Source organism: Pogoniulus pusillus, chromosome 33 (assembly GCF_015220805.1).
Source record: "Pogoniulus pusillus isolate bPogPus1 chromosome 33, bPogPus1.pri, whole genome shotgun sequence".
Taxonomy (NCBI): Eukaryota; Metazoa; Chordata; class Aves; order Piciformes; family Lybiidae; genus Pogoniulus; species Pogoniulus pusillus.
Window position 1 is genome coordinate 7,723,331 of NC_087296.1, and position 20,923 is coordinate 7,744,253.

A 20,923-nucleotide genomic window follows, 5' to 3' on the forward strand; every position below is an offset into this window, starting at 1 on the left:
CCCGGCTAAGCCAGGCTCAGGTGTGCAGCTTCAAAGGGGTGAGGATAACAGTATCTGGCGCTACACAGCCAGAGCAGAAGACTCCTCCAGTCTGCTTTCAAAGGAGCCCCTAACACCTCCAAGATTCCAGGGGGATTATGTGAGACAGGAAAATCTGACAGGCTAAAGATATGTTAAAAACCCCATAAATTAATCAGGGGAACCAGGCTGCAAGCATGAGAGACAGCTTCCAGTCCTCCATACTGGGGGAAAAATGCCAGGTCTGCCTAAGCTCCAGCAAGGAAAGTTAATTATGAGTACAAACACAATGTGTGAGGCACCTTTCTTAAATCCATTCTATTAAAAGCTGTGCAGCTTTTTTGGCAAAAGAAATCATGTTTGCTTGGGGTTTTTTAACTTTCAGCTAAGCTGCTGTTGCAGGCTACCAGAAGGAGACCTTCACTGCTATTGGAATGGGCTGCCCAGGGAGGTGGTGGAGTCACCATCCCTGAAGGTGTTCAGGAAAAGCCTGGATGAGGCACTTATGCCATGGTCTAGTTGACTGGATAGGGCTGGGTGCTAGGTTGGACTGGATGTGGTCCTTTCCAACCCTGACTGATTCTATGATTCTGTGAGCTTGGAGGTCTATTCCAACCTGGTTGATTCTATGATTCTATGAGCCTTGAAGTCTCTTCCAACCTAGTTGATTCTATGATTCCATGAGCTTGGAGGTCTCTTCCAACCTGGTTGATTCTATGATTCTATGATTCACATGGTACGGTGCTGGCAGCCCTGCAGCCCAATCTCTGGGGTGAGAATTGCAGAATCTCATCTAGGAGGCATCCCTCAGCACTTAGAGCCAGAGGAAAGGAGAGAGGCTGCTGAGAGAGGCCCAGAGCACATCTACACCCAAAAGCACTGTTGTAAGGGATGTAGAATACCCTGGAGTGACTTTGTGCATGTTCTGTCTAGGTCCTTCCCGAATGGCATAAGAACTGTCCTTATAGTCCTACATCATTAACCAAGTGATCACTTATGCTTTATAAAGCATCCTGCAATTCCTCATAAATCCATCTTGCTGCCTGGCAGTGATTGCATTGACTTTTCATTCTCCACTCCCTGTGGCAGCCTCTGGTTAGGGAAAACACTGGTGAGGCAGTCACGCTTCAGCAGCCGGCTCACAAATAGGCTCGTCAATAATTGAATTAATATATTTTCAGACAATGAAGGAAATATTTTCAGCACAGCTGTGAGCTGCTCAGTGCTCTGCTTTCAGCAGAGACCACAAAGGCCACTGCAGGATCTGAACCCAGCTCAGGAAAGAAGAAGAAAAGAAGAAGAAAAAAGAAACAAAGTCAATGAATTTCCACAGTCTTCGTTAATTTAATTTAGGCTGAATAATTCATGTCGTGCTTCTCTGTAGTATATTTTATCTGGAGATGCAAAGGCTCTTTAGAAAGTTGGGCAGTGTAATTATCTTTTTACAGGTGAGGAAGCAGAGATAATCTCTGTGCTCAAACACCAGGCAGAATTTTCCTGGAGCAGGCACAAAGCCCCTTTCTGCTGGGCGTTGCTCTTCGAGCAGGCAAATTTCCTGATGTGTTAGGAAAGCACCTGCAGAAATCTGGCTCCTCACCTTGAAGGGGACACTAAGTAAGAGATATGATTCTGCAAATGAGGGCACTTAATTGACCTCATTTGTAGCCAAGTATTTAATTTAGTGCCTCTCTGTGTCAACCAAATGAGTGAAAGTCTGAAAACCACAAGTGGTGGGGGATCACAACAGGCTCTCCCTGCTCTCTTGGAGTCTGATGGCACCCAGCCCTTTGGCTGTCCTGGCCTCAGCCATGGTTTCATGACATGAAGTCTCCCACAACAGCACTGTCAGCAGTGCTCACTCACTGCTGCCTGCCCAGGTGCCCTTGCACACCAAACCTTCACCAGAAAAACAGCATGGAACTGGTGTGGCTTCAAAATTCCAAACTAAACACACCCCTAGAGAAACTCTGTGGCCTCCCCTATCAGGTTCCCAGTGTTGTGGGAATAACTATGCCCATGTACCTCAGAAGACAATTTGTTGGAGAGGCTGGAAGAGTGAAGGTGGTGCAGAGGAGGAGGGGAGGCCATCAGCATCTTGGGCTAGTACAGCCACCAAAGATCTTGTCTCATAAAGCCACAAAATCAAGGTTCAACTTTTAACAGGCCCTCCCTCATCTGAAAGCAGGAGTTTGCAATGACATTGAGCTTACTGCTGTAGGATACCCAGCTCTGGGGCTGAATTTCCCAGTCCAGACTTCTGGAGCTCAGCTGGACTGAGCCACTCTGCAGCTGTATTTCCCTGGCTATTGCCAGAAGCCCTGCCATTCCAGCCTGTGCTGTAGCTCTCCAGGCTGATGCAAGAGGCAGTGCTCTCTGAATTCAAGCTCATTATTCCTTATGCCCAGCTGGGTGTAAAGGAATGGCTTCAAGTCTCAGTAACCCCCTCACTAATAAGGGGTGATGTCTATCCCTGTGGCTAGTTGTTAGTCTTCTGCCAGATCTAAACCAGAAGCCAGCTCACCTTTTTGATGAGCCACTACAGCTGGGCAGCAAATTACTGTAAGAGAGCTCTAAATAGGTTTGAAGATTATTTGTTGGTGATGGAAAACACTCAGTGGAAACTTTTTTACCAATCAAGACAAAAGCTTGGTAAAACTTTAAATGCACACCACATAAAACTCAAGCTGGCAGCAGTTAGCAGTGACTTTGCTGTGATGGACAAAACCATTATATCCTAAGTTGCACACTGCCAAGAAGGATAAGAAAAGCAAATTGGACACAACAAAAATGCTTGCTAGAGGAGGATGGAGAGAAGTATCACATTACTGTTGTAATAATCATGGTCAGTAAGGCAGGAGTCTAACTCTAGGAAATGTACTCATTTGAGAGGTACAAGACAGGAGGCAGTCTTGAGGAAGCACTGTGGCAGTCACTTCTATGATTAGGAGAAGACAACTATTACACAAGTGCAACACCGAGATTTCCTAGTCCTGTCTCTTCCTTTTGTGCCTGTTTTAGCAATCATTTTGCATTGTTGTTGCTCAAACTCCCGTCTTGTTCCTATTGCTGTTGCTCGTGGTGTCAGTGTAGCAATAAGCTAGACAAGACAGGAGCTGTTTGCCGTGATTTGCTCCTTAGACATTAGGCAGACGCCAGAGAAAGAAGCAGAGCCAGAAGCCAGATGGGAATAAGTGGACCAAATGCAATCAGCCCCATCTGAGCTTCAGAGATCAGAAGAATAAAAGTAGCTGTATGAAAACATTTGTGTGCTGAAGTGAAGTCTGCTATGATCTCAGACAGAAAACCCTGGGTTTTTTTTTTATTAGGCTTTAACTTCTGTAGAGTTTGGAATAGTTGGGGGTTTGTGGGACATCAGAGCCTGGAGTTTGGTTTTGTGGGAAATCAGAGCCTGGTGACAGTTAATTGAGTCTCACTCAGAATGAGAAACTGGATGTGTCTGAGCTTCAGCAGTTTGTCTCAAGAAACACATCAGCCATCAAGGCCCCATGCAGTTTTGGGGCAGGCAAGGGAGGGAAGACAAGCAACAGTAAGCCACATCTATTCCATAACACATTCCATCCTGGTCATGCAACTTCTATGTGCTCTGAAAGTAGGCTGTGCACTGTGGAGAACAACAAGGCATTCTTGTGGGAGTTGGGGAATAACAGAGCAAATTATGTTTGCATGGCTGTGTAGTCTGGACACAAAATGCCAGGCTTCCCCACAGAGGAAAGTTCTAAGTTAGGGACAGCAGCTCAGTGTCTGTTGGGAGCCACAGCATGGTCACAGTGCAGCCATATGGACTGCCAGGAATAATGATGTGACAATAAGACATCTTCACTGTAATGAGAGGGCTTCAAAATGATGTTTACTTGGAGGTCATCTGTGAACTGGAAAGAAATGATGATGATGATGAAGAGTTCTCATGTAAAGTCACTCTTTGACTTACTGCAACTGATGAGCTTTGCAAAACTGGGTTTGGTAAAAATCACATTGGTCACAGCCAGAGAAGCAAAATGTTCTTCTTAGGAAGGGCAAGGATTTACAGCCTACCACTTTCTCCTGTGAGCATTTCAGCCAGAGATCCCTGCTGAATACTTTGGTGTACCCTAACATGAGAGTCTACTGGGAAGAACAGCAGATAGGCAGCAAAGTCTAGGCTGGCCTAAAGTCTTTATTTGGGTGGTTCCCACCAATCATGGGAGCTGAGCTACCTGGCCAGGCACACAAGTGGAGATATTTTTTAAGCAAAACTCATGCACTCTATGTTGTTACACCTTCTCAGGGACAAAACTTACCCCAAACCCAAGCAATTTCAAGGGGAAGTTTTCTTCAACTTCAAGTTTTACTTTGAAAAAAGTAAAAGTGGCCAGCAAACAACAGGCAATGATCATAGAATCATAGAATCAAACAGGTTGGAAGAGACCTCCAAGATCATCCAGTCCAACCTAGCACCCAGTTTTGCTGTCTCTGATGACAGGCAAGCATTTAACTTTCCTCAGAGGGGACCATCCTCCAGAGGCAAGGGTAAGATATACAGGCTTAGCAATTCAGGGGAATCATGCCTGCTACACATCAGTGCATTGTTAAGGGAGATTTCTTCCTTCTGATTGATTTTCTTCTCTTAAGAACACACACAGCCCTTTTCATATAGCCCCTTTTCCATGACACCACTAGTCACTCATCATCTTGGACTGGAAAGTCACCAACCACCCCCTTTTTATTGTCTCCATACAATGGATTACATTTGGCACACTGTAAAGCCTTGTCACTACCAGAAGAGTGAGTCAGTTGTATTAAACTGTTTTAAACTTATGTAAATTACTATGATAGATGTACTGAAGCCCATGTTCATATTGATTTATCTTACATCAGTTCTGCTCCTGCCATGAATGCCAATCATGATTATTTTTAAACCAGTGCACTTATCTAATACCAGTAAATTTACAAGGCAAGTGGAAAAAGTCAAAGCTGAGGTTTTGTTCCATTGCTGGAGCAAAATACAGCTTGTGGGTGCCACATTGTGTGCTGCAAAGAGCACAATAAATCATGGAAGAAGGAAAAGGCAACAGTCAAAAGGGGCAAAACACACACAGGCTTGAGGGTAGTACAATCTGAAAGCAGTGACAACAGCTGTAATCCTGTGTTTTCCATCTCAAGCACCCTGCCTTTACTTGCCATTTCTCATCATTAATTTTCACTGTACACAGTACAACTCTCCTGTGCTGGAGAAACGTTGGCATCTGCTGCAGAAGTGTCCCAAAACACCATGAGGGATTCCTGAGGAGCTTCCTGCTTCAGAAACGTACGTGATGACCTTCAGGCACATGGTAGGGCTTGTAAAAAGAAATATGGTTGGGGTTTCAGAGTATGCTCAGAAGTCTCTGGATTTCATCCTGAAAGCCTACAAAAAATCATCACACTGACATTTTCTGAGCATGTTCTGTGGCTGTAATGCAGCTCTTAAACCCTCCATAGCTTTCAGAAAGCTGCTGCAGCTGCTTCAGCTGGAAGTGTGACACAACCTTAGAGCTGGTGAGGAGCCAGCCAAGATTTCTGTCTTGTTCTGTGCAGAGGTTACTGCTGTGATGCTGCCAGACTCAGCTCCAGAGCTCATGTCCAGCTACGTGGTGTAAACACTTCCTCTGAGTACTGCAGCCTCAAAGCAGTCTGCAAGGCCAGAAGACAGTGTCATACTCTGCCTGAAATTCAGGTCCCTGGGAAGGAGTGGCACAGAGCTTTCATTCTGCTTGTGTAGCATCTTTAATCTGAGTGAAATGACTGAAGGATTTAATCTCTAGTGCTCACCCCCTTATTCAGAGCTGAATGTCACCCATAGAGACTCCTGGTCCTGCATTTGGTCCAGCAGGTGGAAGCACCATAAACAATTAGGACAACACTCCTCACGCTGCTTTCAGCACAGCTTTTGTATGCTGCTTGCCAGGGACTCAGTGTGAATGCACAAGTAACTGCCTTGTCATGGTGCATGTCTCAGATATCCAACTTTTTAAGCCCCAGAATGTCCTCACTTGGTGGAATAAATAGGCATCCCAGGTGTCAGGTGCTGCACTGACCACTTCCAGCCTTCTGGAAAACAGACAAATCAGCCACCCCTCCTTACACCTGCAAAGCACTCAATGGCTGGCATCAGCCAAACGGCAGATGCCATAGTGCAGGGAACTCGCAGCTGGTTTGGTCTTAGACCACAGTACAGAGGCTGGTCCTTGCACCAGCCCTTCTGCTCTTCCTTGCAGTTTGAAAAGCTCCTGAAACATTTCAGAGGGTGGATCCTGCTTTTGTATCCTGGATCTCTGCTCTTCACTCAAAGTCTTCCACGTGAAATTCGAAACATCTTTGTGCATGCCACAGACTTTGAAAGGTCTCTTACAACCTGGTTGAGTCTATGATTCTATAAGGACACTTAACCCTGCATTAACATCAGCTTTGCTGCCTGGTTTTCTTTCTGATACATTATTTGGATAGACTGAGGTGGTGTGGGTTGAACTGAAGCTGGAAGTGCAGCCTGTGCTTGTCCAAGGGAAGGGGGGACACAGCAAGCAGAAGGACTGGCAGGATCTGGTAGGCAGTAGTTTACAGGATCAGTTGTGAAGCAAAAGGGCAGCAGCCAGCCTTCAGGTCCAGCTCTGAAAAGTTTTGCCTAGTACCCTTCTGCTGCTTTGTCTCCAGTACTTCTGTGCTGGCTTACTGAGTCAAATGCAGCTGAAAAGCAGCCCCAGTCTTCTCAGCCGGATTTAAGCCCTGCTACCTTGAGAAGGATTGCACTGTATGAACAGGAGCACATTATGGTGGGATTTACTTGCTTTTACTTCAACATAGGCATTATATCTGTCTGCTAAGTAGTTCTTATCGCTGAGGATAGCTGTTGCTTCAGCTGGCATGGCAGTTAAATACTCTCCAGAAGATGATAGACATGCTCATTAATCCCACAGCAGTGAGGCACAAATCCTGGTTGCTTCTATGTCAGGACAAGCACATTCTTCATCCAGTTCCTCTGCTCTTCACCCTACGTGTAGTGCAGAGCAGAGCAGGGCTCCAGCTTTGCTGTTAGGTAAAAATATGCATAGAAAGAAGAATCAAACCAAAGTTTGTCAGAACACTTTAATGCACCTGCAGCAAAAGCCTGGAACCAGGTAAAACTTCTGCATCTCCTGCTTAGCCTAGGAGCTAGCTGAACATGCTCTGAGGATGAGGTGAAAGGAGCAAGTTAAGAGGAGCCAGCATCCCTGGCAGCAAAAAGAGCTGAGACTGGCCCAGAGCTTTTTCCCACAGAGTTTGGTTTCCATATCTCTGTTTGAAGTTCAGTGTTCACCATCAGCCTATTCTTAGACTGTAAAACTTACTGCAGGGTTAGGGTACTGTGGGACATGACTTTTCTGATCACCAAGTCTAATCTCAGGAATCCAGCAGGATTTACCACTGAAATAATTCTATTTTCAACATGTCCATCTTTATCTCAGCACTGCTAACGATGCTGACATAATGACCTCATTAGGTGATATCTCCCCAAGCATGACTCATCCTGTCAATCACGCTTGCTCCTGCTATTTCAGTCAGTCACAAGTAAAATAATAAATAACAATAGAAGAAAACCAAGGATCTGAGGACAACTTACATTAACTGTGTCCAGTTCTGGGCTCCATAATTCAAGAGAGATGTTGAGGTGCTGGAAGGTGTCCAGAGAAGTGCAACACAGCTGGTGAGGGGCCTGGAGCACAAAACCTATGAGGAGAGTCTGAGGGAGCTGGGGGTGTGCAGCCTGCAGAAGAGGAGGCTCAGGGCAGACCTCATTGCTGTCTACAACTACCTGAAGGGAGGTTGTAGCTGGCGGGGATTGGTCTCTTCTGCCAGGCAACCAGCAGTAGAACAAGGGGACACAGTTTCAAGTTGTGCCAGGGGAGGTATAGGCTGGATGTTAAGAGGAAGTTCTTCACAGAGAGTGACTGGCATTGGAATGAGCTGCCCAGGGAGGTGGTGGAGTCACCATCCCTGGAAGTGCTGAAGAAAAGCCTGGCCGAGGCACTTAGTGCCATGGTCTAGATGACTGGCTAGGGCTGGGTGCTAGGTTGGACTGGATGATCTTGGAGGTCTCTCTCTTCCAACCTGGTTGATTCTATGATTCTATGAGTCCAATCACCCCAAAAGTTGGCCTATGTGCACAGTGAGACTAGCAGATGTGACTTTATTGCCTCAGCAAGCTATGCATTTTGTCTTCACTTTGAATTCCTTCAGGACACTGAGCTTTGCCCTTGGCTCAGAGACAATCCTCTTCTCCCTCATGGAATTACAGCTGCATTTTGAGAACAAGGCCTGCAAAGCAGAGTAATGCATGAGGAAAAAGCCAACATGGAAAGGCACTTTACACTTAGGCAAGGGCTTGTTGGTGTCTGGAGATCACTCTTGATTTTTAAAAGATTGAGACATTCCCCAAAAATGTACCAGGCATAAAGAACCACCAGAAAGCAACTATAAATATCCCCAAGCACTCTTGCTCCTGAAGGAAGCATTCTGATTTTTCTCTGATTTTATTAGCTGTTAGCTCTCAACTGATGGAATTGGTTGAATCTTGAGTTGAGGCAATGGTCCCTCATCTCTCCAGTTCAGCAAGGAATATGGCAAGAGGGTGGAATCTCTACTACTTCTATCAATAAATCTGAGTCTACAGCTGTCTACAACTACCTGCAGTCTACAACTACCTGAAGGGAGGCTGTAGCCAGCTGGGGTTGGGCTCTTCTGCCAGGCAACCAGCAACAGAACAAGGGGGGACAGTCTCAAGCTGTGCTGGGGGAGATCCAGGCTGGATGTTAGGAGGAAGTTGTGGGCAGAGAGAGTGATTGGCATTGGAATGGGCTGCCCAGGGAGGTGGTGGAGTCACCATCCCTGGAGGTGTTGAAGAAAAGCCTGGATGGGGCACTTAGTGCCATGGTCTGGTTGATTGGACAGGGCTGGGTGCTAGGTTGGACTGGATGATCCTTGGAGTTCTCTTCCAACCTGGTTGACTCTATGATTCTATGAGTAATTAAGAATTTGCATGGGTGAAGCACTTCATTATTCTTTATTTAGTGTCATTTTATTTTCTTTTTTTGTATAATGCCACGTGGGAATAGATCACTTTATAGATCCTCATCTTTTTTTCTGTGTTTTTCTGTAACGTTGTCCTAACAGAACAGGAAGCAGTGAAAAGGTTTTTGACTTTTCTCAGCTGTTTCCTTTTCTAGAGTTTTCTGACCCCACCATTATGCATGCACATACTGTTGCAGCAGAACAGAACAACTAAACTCACAATTTGTGTGACTGTAGGATGACTCTTCCTGGAAGAGAGTTCAAGAAGCCTCCAGCCCAGCCTTCTACTCATGGCAGGGTGAGCAATAAAGTGAAAGCAGGTCCCCAAGGGCTTTCACCAGATGAGTCTTTGAAATCTCCAGGGAAGGACACTTTTATCCTGGGCAGTCTGTGCCAGTGCCTGACAGAATTAATACAGCACCTGGCAGTTCTTGTACCCTAGAGATGCTCTGATGTGGTGGCTTTAGAGCATCATCATCCTAGAAGTGCATGATTGTTCCCATATATCCCAGGCTTTAGGGCAGCCTCGAAGTGTAACTGAGATCCTGATAGTCCCAGGCAGCCCCAGGAAGTTGGAAATGACAGAGAGCCATTTTGGCATCCAACAGCCTACTCTGCCTCCAATCCAAATCCTGTACCAAAGAAGCAGAAGGAAAGGCAGTGCAAAGGAGAGTTGTCTTCCTTCCTCTGCAGAGTTAATTGAAATAGTGCTGTGTTGTCACAGATGTATGGTTCAGCTCTGAGGAGACAGCTCTGCACCACACTCAAACGACCCTTAAACACACCCAAGGTTGGTGATTCAACCTGCAGGTAGCAGGAGATGTACAGAAGGCCAGAGAATAAAGCCATGTGAAGTCTGAACAGAGCAGAAAGGGCAGGCAGGTCCAGCAAAGACGCAGATGTAGCCACAGCAGTACCATTCCAAATGACTGCACTGTGCAGGTGAAATAAAGAGGAAAACATTGAACCTGCCACCATATCATGACTACTGCTTGAAGGCTTGGCCCCTCTGCTCCTGCCTGCTGCTGCCTGTCCACATCTGGACACAGAATCACAGAATCACAGAAACATCCAGGTTAGAAAAGCCCCTAAGGATCACCAAGTCCAACCTAGAACCCTGCTCTACAAGACTCACCTTAAACCATATCCCTAAGCACCACACTCAAACGACCCTTAAACACACCCAGGGTTGGTGATTCAACCACCTTCCTGGGCAGCTCATTCCAGCCCTTGACCACTCTCTCCAGGAAAAACTGTTTCCTAATGTCCAATCTAAACCTCCCCAGCCTCAGTGTGAGGCCATTCCCCCTTGTTCTGTCTCCAATTGCCTGTGAGAAGAGCCCAGCAGCAGCCTCTCCACAATGTCCCTTCAGGTATCTGTAGACATCAATGAGGTCACTCTTCAGCCTGCTCTGTTTCACCATCCCCAGATCCCTCAGTCACTCCTCATATGATTTCTTCTCCAGGCCCTTCCCCAGCTTTGTTGCCCTCCTCTGGACCTGCTCCAGTGCCTCCACGTCTCTCTCATATTGCAGTATCCCAAACTGAAAGCAACACTCGAGGTGTGGCTCACCAAAGCCAAGCCCAAGGGGACAATCACCTCCTGCTCCTGCTGGCCACAGCATTTTTAATACAAGCCAGGATGCCACTGGCCCTCTTGGCTGCCTGTGCACACCACTGGCTCATATTCAGCTCCTGTCTACTACCTCTCCCTATGGCCCCAAGAGAGCAGATCAGACCTTGCCACTCTCACCCTTGGTCAGGGCTAGTGTTGCAGTCCTTTGGGTCTTCCTCACATCTCCAATAGGTTCACTTTAGGTTTCAGCCCTGCCATTTTATTTCCTCATGGAACTCTGAGAACAGTGATTAGAAACCCAGAGGCCTCAGAAAGTGTTTCTAACTGGGACAAAAGCCTGGCTACAAAATGTATTATACTAACACTGAGGCATACAATATGTATGGTTGTTTTTCTCTAGAGTTTAGCACATTTGCTGTTTGTGAAGCCCTTTGAATTTCTCCACAGCCCTTCTAATGGCTTTCCTCCTTGACGAAATGCACTCTGTCTCTTCTCCCAAAGTGAATTTCTTTAGATGTTGAAGTCTTTCTTCCAAATGCAACTCCTGTGCAGCAAAACTTCGGTAGCACTTTGCTCTGGAGTCTGGCAGTATAGCTTTGTCCTCTCACCTTAATGGTTTGCTTGGATGTCAAGTAGTCAGAGGCCAGAAGGACTTCAAGATCATCTTATACATCACAGGTCTCTACATTTCACTGAGTTATCTCTGCATGGAAGTAGTGTGATCAAATTGGAGTGGTGAAATGGCTCTTAATTGAAGGGCAGCTTTATTCCTATAAACCAAATCCTCCCTTTGTCAGACTGTTGATTATGTGGCTTTCAAATGGCCTAATAATCCACCTCCTTTTAGAGAGTCAGTCCCTAGTTATCCTTGGGCTAATTGACACCAAAGGATCTAGACATGGCTAGCTCTGCATGCACAAGGGACATGGGTAAGGTGCAGCCCTGAGGCAGAGAACCATGCTCCTAGATAAATTGAATGGCTGTGTCTACTCTGTTGGTCCCCAAAATCCTTCCCAGCTCATGAGTCTAAGTGTGTCTCCAACCTGCTCCCTGAATCCCTGCCCTGGTATCAGCTGGGATAGTTAATTTTCTTCCTAGTAGATGGTTGAGTGCTGTGTTTTGGAATAATGTTGGTGACACTGATGGCTTAGTTGGTGCTGAGCAGTGTTCACACTAAGTCAAGGGATTTTCATCTGCTTATTCTGCCCCACCAGCAGGTAGGTTGGGGGTTCACAAGAAGCTGTGAGGAGACACAGCTGGGACAGCTGACCCAAACTGACCCAAAGGGATGTTCTGTACTGTATGGGTCAGTACATAAACTAAGCAGAAATTTGGCTGTGAGGGCTGCTGCTCAGGAGCAGGCTGGGCACCAGATGGTTACTGGCAAGCAACTGTCTTTCATCTGCACCACTTGTCCTTTTTGGGGCTTAGTTCTCTCTCTTTTCGTTATTTTCCTTTTCAGTTCAACTATTACTACTGTCAGAGAATCACAGAATTGACCAGGTTAGAAAAGACCTCTAGGATCATCGAGTCCAACCTATCACCTAACCCTTCTAATTAACTAAACCATGGCACTAAGTGCCTCATCCAGCCTCCATTGTCATTATTATTTATTACTGCTTCGATTGTTAAACTGTTCTTGTCTCAACCCATGAGCTTTCTCACTTCTCTGCTTCTCTTCTCCATCCTGTAGGATCTGGGGTCTGAGTGGCCATGTGGGGCTCAGTGATCAGCTGAGTTTAAACCATGACACCCTCTCAGGTAGGGAAGAGCCTTCCTTTGCCACTTGGCCTTTCCAAGGTGCCAGCCAGAGGAGCAGTGCTGCATTCACGTGGCATGTGAAGGAGGTGTGAGAGTTAGGGATGATCTATGGGTGAGCCAAGTCTGCAAGTCTGATTTGTTGGAGGCAAAAAGAACAGATACACAAAGAAATAACCTGATATTAGATTGCCATATTCCCCCTGAAGAGAACCGCTCCACATTTGCATCTTCACTCTCAGAAGGAATTGCTTTGATTTTTCACCTCTGTGTGTCATGTTTTCTGATGGTTAAAGAGGAACAGGTTGAGGAAGGGTTATTGTTGTTTCACAGAGGAACAAGGTGATTTAGAAAACTTGTTATTTCTGGACAAGTAGAGACAGTTGAATCAGGGCATGTTATAGGCTGACATCCAATTATGTAATGAGGGAAGAGAGGAAGCATGCAATAAACCAAATAAAAGTAATTATATTGTGCTTCATTGAAAAGAAGAAGTAGATTGAAAATGTGTTTGAGCTGCACACAAATAGCATCACACGACTGTTATAAGTTCATTTCTCTTTCACTAGCAGATGAGAGACTTCTTGCAGCTTGCTTTTTTGGTACTGAATATCAACAAGGGAAATAACAGTCTGCCTCCCTGCAGCTTTCTGAGCTGATGAGCTGTTGTTGTTTTGTTCTTGCTTGAGTTTTTTTTTCTGTTGAGCTTCAGCTTTCCTACCAGTCTGAAATGTTGAGTCTGAGTGACCTATGCTACAAGCAAAGAAGGAAAATTAATACACTTCTTAATTAACCTCTGCAGGATTAATTTATTTATATGCAAATCAGAGCAAGGACAAAGAGGTAAATGTCTGCAGCTGTCTAAGAGCTCCCACTGACTGCATGGCTACTGCAAACTGCTTGAAATGATAGCTGCAGTGATGAAATTTTGAAGAAGAGACATGTGAGACAGGAGCTCTGCCCATCCTCCTCCAGAGAAACTGAGCTGTCCCAGATGTTCTGCTTTTGAACTGCTTGTGAACTGCTTGTGAACCTTGTACTATTGTAAGCTAAGGCACACACAGGTTATTTATTGTACTTTTTATTGTGCCTTCATTGCTCAACCAAGGTGATGGAAATGAATAAATTCTATCTAATTTTACCTTCCCTGTATTGTATACTCTGTCTATTTTTTTATGGACTCAGCTGCTTGGTCTCAGGCTCCAATGGTATTGCAGTGTAATTCTCCCTATTCTTGTGTGTCTGTGTGTAAATATTCTGCTACAAGAGTGAACATTTTGACAGTTCGATGGTGTATTCCTGCTGCAATTCATGAGAGATACAGAAGATTGTTACGGTGGGTGTGAAAAGCAGGGAGTGTTACACCCTTCTTCGCTCCTTTTGTGATGCAGGTGGGCGCCTCACCTTGCTTGTGCTGCAAGGGAGAGAGGAGCCAGCAGCAGCAGCTCTGTCTGCATGCCTCCATGATCTCCTCTGCTTGTTTTGTTAGATGCAGAGTTGCTGTCTAGGAACAGTCCGTGGGTTGTGTGCCGAGATCCCCCATAGCTCTGTTGCCTTTCCACAGCTGTTCATCTACCAGTATGTATGAATAAACACACCATGCTCAGTTTCAGAACTGCTGACTTCTCCTCACAAGTTGACCTGTCTGTAACAACCTGGTGGATGGCAAAGACGGCCAAAATGAGACACTGGTGCATGGATGCTGAGGGCTAACACAAAAGTCGTGCTGCTGTACCCTACTCCTGCTTCTTTTTCTCACAGGCAGCTTCACGCATTGGAAACTTGTCACTTTCCTGGGTCTTTCTCAGCTGTTGGGATGTGGCTGGAGTAGTTGTCTCTAGTAATGAAATATTACCTTTGAAGAGGCTTGCAAAGCTTTTGGATGAAAGGCTCTTGTGCAAACCAACACCTTTTCTTTGTGACTGATTCTTGTCCCCAAAAAGCACTGTGACACACTGCCACCATTGCCTTGTGCAGCGCTGTGTGTAGAGGTATCCAGGCTACTACTGCTTCAGGGTAGTTACTCAGCTCAAACTCACCAGAGGTATCTCCTCTCTGGAATGCCATGTAGGAACAAGGGGGATGAATCTCAGCTCTGAGCTAACATTGACCTCTGTGGTCTTGCAGTAGAGAGTGCTACAAAAGGTCTTCTCATTCCCTCCAGCTACAACTATTTCATTCCAAGCGTAAAAACAAATGCAAAGATAATGTTTTATTAGTAATAATCAAGCAATGTTTGTGATAAAAAGGTTTCATACAAAGAAAATGCATCAAATACTGAATTTGAAATGTGAATAAATCAAAGTATAATTTTGCTATACACCCAATAGTAAATACAGAACAGTCATTCTGGCAGCATTTCTCATTTGTTGGTGCTACTCCTCTTCTGTCATGTGTAATTTCGGCTACTGGTTAGCCTCTGGTCCTGCTGCAAGTCCTTCTAGGTCTTGGATCCTTCTAGGATCCCTTCTAGGGATCAGAACACAGATACAATGTCAGACCCCCCAGGAGAGGATTTCCCTACCTGGCTCAAGGTTTGGGCTTCAGGCATCTGGATTTAGACTTGAGCCAGTCCCCTCTGGGCAGAGTGCTAACCAGTTGGTGTAGCTGCTGTTGCAACTGTGTGTATTTACTGACAGGGACTCGAAGGCAGAAAGGACTTGGTTCCCTGCAAACTGAGGTGGCCTTTTATTTATGGAGGACATTGGTCACCAAAAATGTTGAGTCAGTTCAGCACCTTCAAGAACCTGGGTTTAAACTCAGGCAGACAATTTTGGAGAACCTAGACTTAAAATCAAACACGATGCTGGAAGGCAAAATAGCTCTTCAGCACAACAAGGAGTTGCCAGACTAAGCACTAGCATGTTCACATGTTAACTAGGGGGAAGAAATGTTTCACAAAAGAACCAGTTTTCACAGTTACAAAAATTCTTATCTTTTGGTGAAACTAATCCAGTTGAGTGTTCCATGAATGAAGATGACAAAGGTGCCACAGCTGCATGTCAAGCTACTGAGAAAGAGCTACAATGGGAGATGAACATGCTCAGCACTGTCTTTGAAACCCAGCCAGGAGTGCTCAGACAGTGAGGGATACTGAGCCACAGGAATGGCACCTTGAGTAATTATTGAGATGCTAAAAAATGCTGTTCTCAATCAGTCAGTACTGATTGTGTGATGCAGACGACTGCTGATAGTACTAAACAGAATACATCCAGTATAATTTTTCCTCCCAGTAATTTTGTCTAATCATGGAAAAAAAACTGGCATGGTTAAGCTGCAATTTTAAGTGTACAAAGCCACAGGATGGCATAATGCCTCGTGTGCAGTGTGATGGTGAGACAAAGGGAAAAGCAGTTGGGTACAATCCTGTTTGACACAGCAGAAGTTTGGCAGAAGTCTACTGTAGACCTGTTTGTGCAAGAAATCCATTCATCACAATGGCAGCAAGGCTGTCTGCATGGACCTAGAGCTTCCTCCAGCACTGGTAAAAAGGGAGCTGACAAATAAGGAGGCTTTCCTGCAAACAGGATCTTCCCACAGTCCTCTCTTTATCAGCAGTTCCCTAACTGGACTTCAGGTATGCATTCATTTGGTTTAATCAGGAGGAATAAAGTTGCACAAACACTGTTGTTCTGATCCACTCAGCTGTCAGATTAGTTTGGAATGGCCACTGAGCACCCAGAAGCAAACACATCTCTTATCTAAATCCTCTCATCCTGGCACAGAGAGTGTATCCAGAATATTTGCAGTTGTCATGCAGCCAGAGTTTGGAGAAACAGAATGTTCAATGAAGGGCATGGAAACATTACCAGATAGGTGCTAGAGGTCCATGGGACAGAGATGAGTGTGTGAGCTGGGGACGCTGCTGCTGTACCCACATTGTGATGGCACACAGCAGCAACTGGCACTGCCTGGCTTTGGGGGAACCTGTCCCGGCCACTTCCAAGAGCTGCCAGGGAAAATGAACCTCATCCTTGCTCCACGTATGGAAACATGTGGTTGCCATGGGGGTAATAGGAGAGAGGAGAATCTTTGAGTAGCATAATCCGATTCAAGGGAGGTTCAGCTCACGCTGAAAACAGCTGGCTTTCTGCCCAGAATGGAGAATGAACTTTAGAGGATTTCGAGTGAGTGAGCCCCATCTTCAAAAGCATTCCTCTGGTAGAGCAACATGCTCCACTGGATCTCATCTGAAGATCTGTTAGACTGAGGCTGCTGAGGTATTCAGAGTAAACCGACCTATTAAAAATTAATATTGGCAAAAGGAATGGTTCTCATAAACAGACATTACTGACCTGAAATCTAGCCATTAAAAAACAACAACAAACAAACCAAGAGTCCTTTTCAAGCACTACATCTATCTGATTTCCCAGGGGGAACACTCCACAGCTTTGTAACCACATTTCCTTGCTTTTTGCAAGTGTTTCTCTCACCTTCACGGCTTTGTCTAAGTGTCAAGCAGACAGGAATATAGGGAAAGGATCTTTGTCAAGAATATAGTGGGGGACACAACAGAATGGAAAAGGTGAAATCAAAAGTTTATTTCACTTTGCAAAATTACCAGGGAATATATTTGAGAAAGATGTGATCAGTTAACAAGGCATGTATATGTGTATTTGCATATGTATGTATATGTGTATGTCTGTGTATATACCTATATATATGTATGTATATGTAGCAGTGTGGCCAACAGGGCAAGGGAGGTTATTCTTCCCCTGCACTCAACACTGGTCAGGCCACACCTTGAGTACTGTGACCAGTTCTGGGCTCCTCAATTCAAGAGAGATGTTGAGGGACTGGAATATGTCCAGAGAAGGGTGACAAAGCTGGTGAGGGGCCTGGAGCACAGCCCCGTGAGGAGAGGCTGAGGGAGCTGGGGGTGTGCAGCCTGCAGAAGAGGAGGCTCAGGGCAGACCTCATTGCTGTCTACAACTACCTGAAGGGAGGCTGTAGCCAGGTGGGGTTGGGCTCTTCTGCCAGGCAAGCAGCAACAGAAGAAGGGGACACAGTCTCAAGTTGTTCTGGGGGAGGTCTAGACTGGATGTTAGGAGAAAGTTCTTCACACAGAGAGTGATTGGCATTGGAATGGGCTGCCCAGGGAGGTGGTGGAGTTGCCATCTCTGAAGGTGTTCAGGGAAAGACTGGATGAGACACCTGGTGCCATGGTCTAATTGATTGGCTAGGTCTAGGTGCTAGGTTGGACTGGATGATCTTGGAGGTCTCTCTCTTCCAACCTGGTTGATTCTATGATTCTATGTATATGTATATATAGGTTTTACCTCCTCTGAACCTATTCATAGAATCCTTTTGATTGGAAAAGACCTTTGAGATCACTGAGTCCAACCACTGTCTAACTCTACCAAGTCTGGTGTTGAACCATGTCCTTCAGCACCATATCTCTGGGGGGATTCAACTACCTTCCTGGGAAGCCTCTTCCAGTGTTCAAGAACCCTTTCAGTGAAGAGTTAAAATTAAATATTTGTCCCTTTAGGGTAAGAAATATCAAACCCACGTTAATTTAATTTGTCTCAGAGAGACTCCACACATGTGAAAAACCTAATACAACAGCTTGGAGTAAGCCTGGCTCAGGCATGAACTTGGAATGCACTGTCCTTATGAAAGATGTATGGAGCTCTGAACTTCACAGCGAGTGCCATCCCTTCCACAGACCTTGACATGTCTGTGGGGCAGCATAAGAGTGATGTATGCTGTTCAGAGACATTTTGCATTTGCACCTGTCCCAAATCGCTGCAGGCAAGCAGAGGTTCAGAGGACAAATAGACAGCAGGTCTCAGATGCCACGCTGATGGAGGAGCTGCGATTGTTGCCTGGCTGTAGGCAAGAACCAACTGCCAATTTTTTGCCAAAACCAAAACCAACCAACCAAAAAACCGCCCACAACCCCCCTCCACACATACAAAAAGGTGACTAAGCACCCCAAAAAAGAAAAAAGATGAGTGGTCGATGGGATGCAGTTTGGGGATAAGCAAAGTGCTCAGCTGCCCGGCTCCCAGGTCGCCTCCCTGCCAGCCAGCGAGGAGCTCAGTGGGCAGGGGCAGGACGGCTGCACTGGACCTGGGATAAGGACCCCTCACCCCAGGGCAGGACTCAGCACCCCGGGGAGGGACCCCCGAGGACTCCTCCGCCCATTCGCAGCCGGGGCCGCCGCGAGCTCCCGGCAGCTGCACAGGCCCCGCGGGCCGGAGCGAGCGCTGCTGCCGGCGCCCCCTGGTGGCTTCCGCCGCGCCCTGCCGGCGGCAACGCGTCGCGCAGGAGCGGCCGCCGCCGCACACCGCTTCTCCGAGGGGGCTTCGTTGCCGCCGCCGGAACGGGCCGGGTTGAGCTGCAGCGACAACCGTGCGCTGGGCGGCGGCGAGCGGGAAACAAAGGGAGATCGAGGCAGCGGTGGCGGCTCCGCCGGAGGGAGCCAGTGGCTAGGCGCGGGGGCTGTGGGAGGAGGAGGAGGAGGGTCGCCCAACTGCTGCCACTTCGTCGACCGTGAGCGGCAAGTCGCTGGCGGCGGCAGCCCGCCCCTCGCTGCATGGCAGCCCAGTGAGGGAGGAGCGGGCGAGGGTCTGGCGCTGCCCGGAAGCCGAGGGAGCCAGCGCCGGCGGCAGCAGCGCCCGCCGCTCTCCCGCCGGGATGCTCCCCGCTCTCCGCTGAGGCGCAGCCCCGCCGCGATGCTCTCGCCCGAGCGCCACCACCACCACCGCCACCCGCCGCCGCCGCAGCCGCCGCCGCCGCCGCACCACCCGCCGCAGCCCAGCCATGTCGTGGCCACCATCGAGAACCTGCCGGCGGAGGGCGGCAGTGGCGGCGGCAGGAGCGGCATCTCCGCTCCCTCCTCCAGCGTGCGCCAGAGGATCAGGAAAGTGCTGAACAGGTGAGGCCAGGGGATGGAAAGGGGCTCCAGTGGCACGGCAGAGCACACCGCGGCTCCCCGCCCTGCCGCCGCTCACCCTGGGACTCGCCGGTCTCGGCGGCGGCCGTCGGGGCGGCCTCTCGGCGGGGTGGAGCAGGGCGCTGGGCACAAAGGTTCCGGCAGGGCGGTTCGCTCGGCTCGGCTCCGCTCAGATCGGTTCGGCTGGCAGCGCCTTTCCCCGCGGTAGCCGAGGGCAGAGGGCGGCGGCGCCTAGCCTCCCCCGGTCCATTGTTGCCTCCGAGGCGGCGGCGGCGTGAGGTGCGGCTCCGGCCGCAGCTCCCTTTTTGCCGGTGCCAGCTCCGGTGCCGGTCACGCCTGCCCTGCCCACAGGCACACACCCACACGGGCTCCCAGAGCCTCCCGCCTGTACCAGATTTCGTGGTCCGTCACGGAGCCGGGAAGGGACGGCGGAGAGGAGGGAAGCGGCGTCCTTGATGTCGCAGGCCGGCCGGTGGCCGCGGTACCGCCGGGGAAGTTGGAGCGCGGCGGCCGGGTGAGGGGAGCGGCGGGGACGGGGCGGCCCCGCGGCAGGAGCCCATGGCAGCGGCCAGGTGCGGCCTGATGCTCCCCGGTGTCCAGTAGCCCCGTGTGGGATTTTTCCCCGGTTTCCCACCGTCTCGCCTGGCCGGGGTTGCTCGGCTGCAGCAGCGAGTTGCTGCCGAGCTGGTCGGGCCGCCCGTGCGTGTGGCTCGGACTTGGCAGTGCAGAAACAGGGAGAACTGCAGCCTACTCCCCGTAAATCCTTGCACCGAAGGCACAAGAAAACACTGGAACCATCTTATTGAAGTCTTTCACGCTTTCCTCTTTGTCACTTGTTTCGTCTGCGGTGCGTTTGACTAGGGCTAAGGTTTTCACAATAAAACAGTCAGTCCAGAGCCTCACTGGCTGCATTCTCCAGGCGGAGACTCCGAGTTCCGATATGAGAAGCCAGTTGAAGCCATCGCTTCTGCCTAATGACTTCTACGTGCCGAACAGAGCAGTTGGCAGCGTGAGCGGCAATGGGATGGTGCTACAGTGTCAGCTTTATTGTCCCCGCGTTAGTTTCAGACACCCGTAACATGGATGAGCTGCTGATAAAACAGCTCTTCTTTATGGAGGCACTAGTTACTAGTTTTGAAGAGGAAGGTCTTTGACTGAAGCTTTTAAGCACTAGGAACTCGTCTTTGTTACCTGAAGGTATTTAATTGCACACAAATCATTGCTGCTATATGCAATTAGTTAACTGTTAGAATTCTAGGAGTATCCTCAAAAGCATCAGTAAGGGAGGAAGTATTTATCCTTTGTTATTTGAGCATGAGAAGAAGTTGTAACAAGAGTTACTTCAGCTCAAACTCAATTGCACATTTTCTTGTACATGTGCATTTGAGACTCTTCAGTTCCTCAACTCCACCATCTGTCATCTTTGGTGTCCTGTGCTTACATATCCAGCTCTCCTTCTGCTTGGTCACCCGGAGCTATGTGTCAGTCCTGAAATAAGACAATAGAGTAACTCAGAGGCAGCAGGAGACGTACAAAAGAATGGTGAGATGATCAGATAGAGAAGCAATAGGTACTCCTCCTCAGGAGTG

At 47.8% G+C, this 20,923-nt stretch overlaps 1 protein-coding gene across 1 annotated transcript in view; it reads left to right on the top strand.

The window, feature by feature from the left end:
* The first annotated feature begins 18,702 nt into the window (after positions 1-18,702).
* The window catches only part of SLC35F1 (solute carrier family 35 member F1), a 224,297-nt gene continuing 222,076 nt past the window's right edge, over positions 18,703-20,923 (top strand). The window contains exon 1 of the mRNA XM_064170162.1: positions 18,703-19,316. Within this exon, the coding sequence (XP_064026232.1) occupies positions 19,114-19,316 (203 nt within the window). The 5' untranslated portion in view covers positions 18,703-19,113. The remainder of the gene's footprint in view (positions 19,317-20,923) is intronic.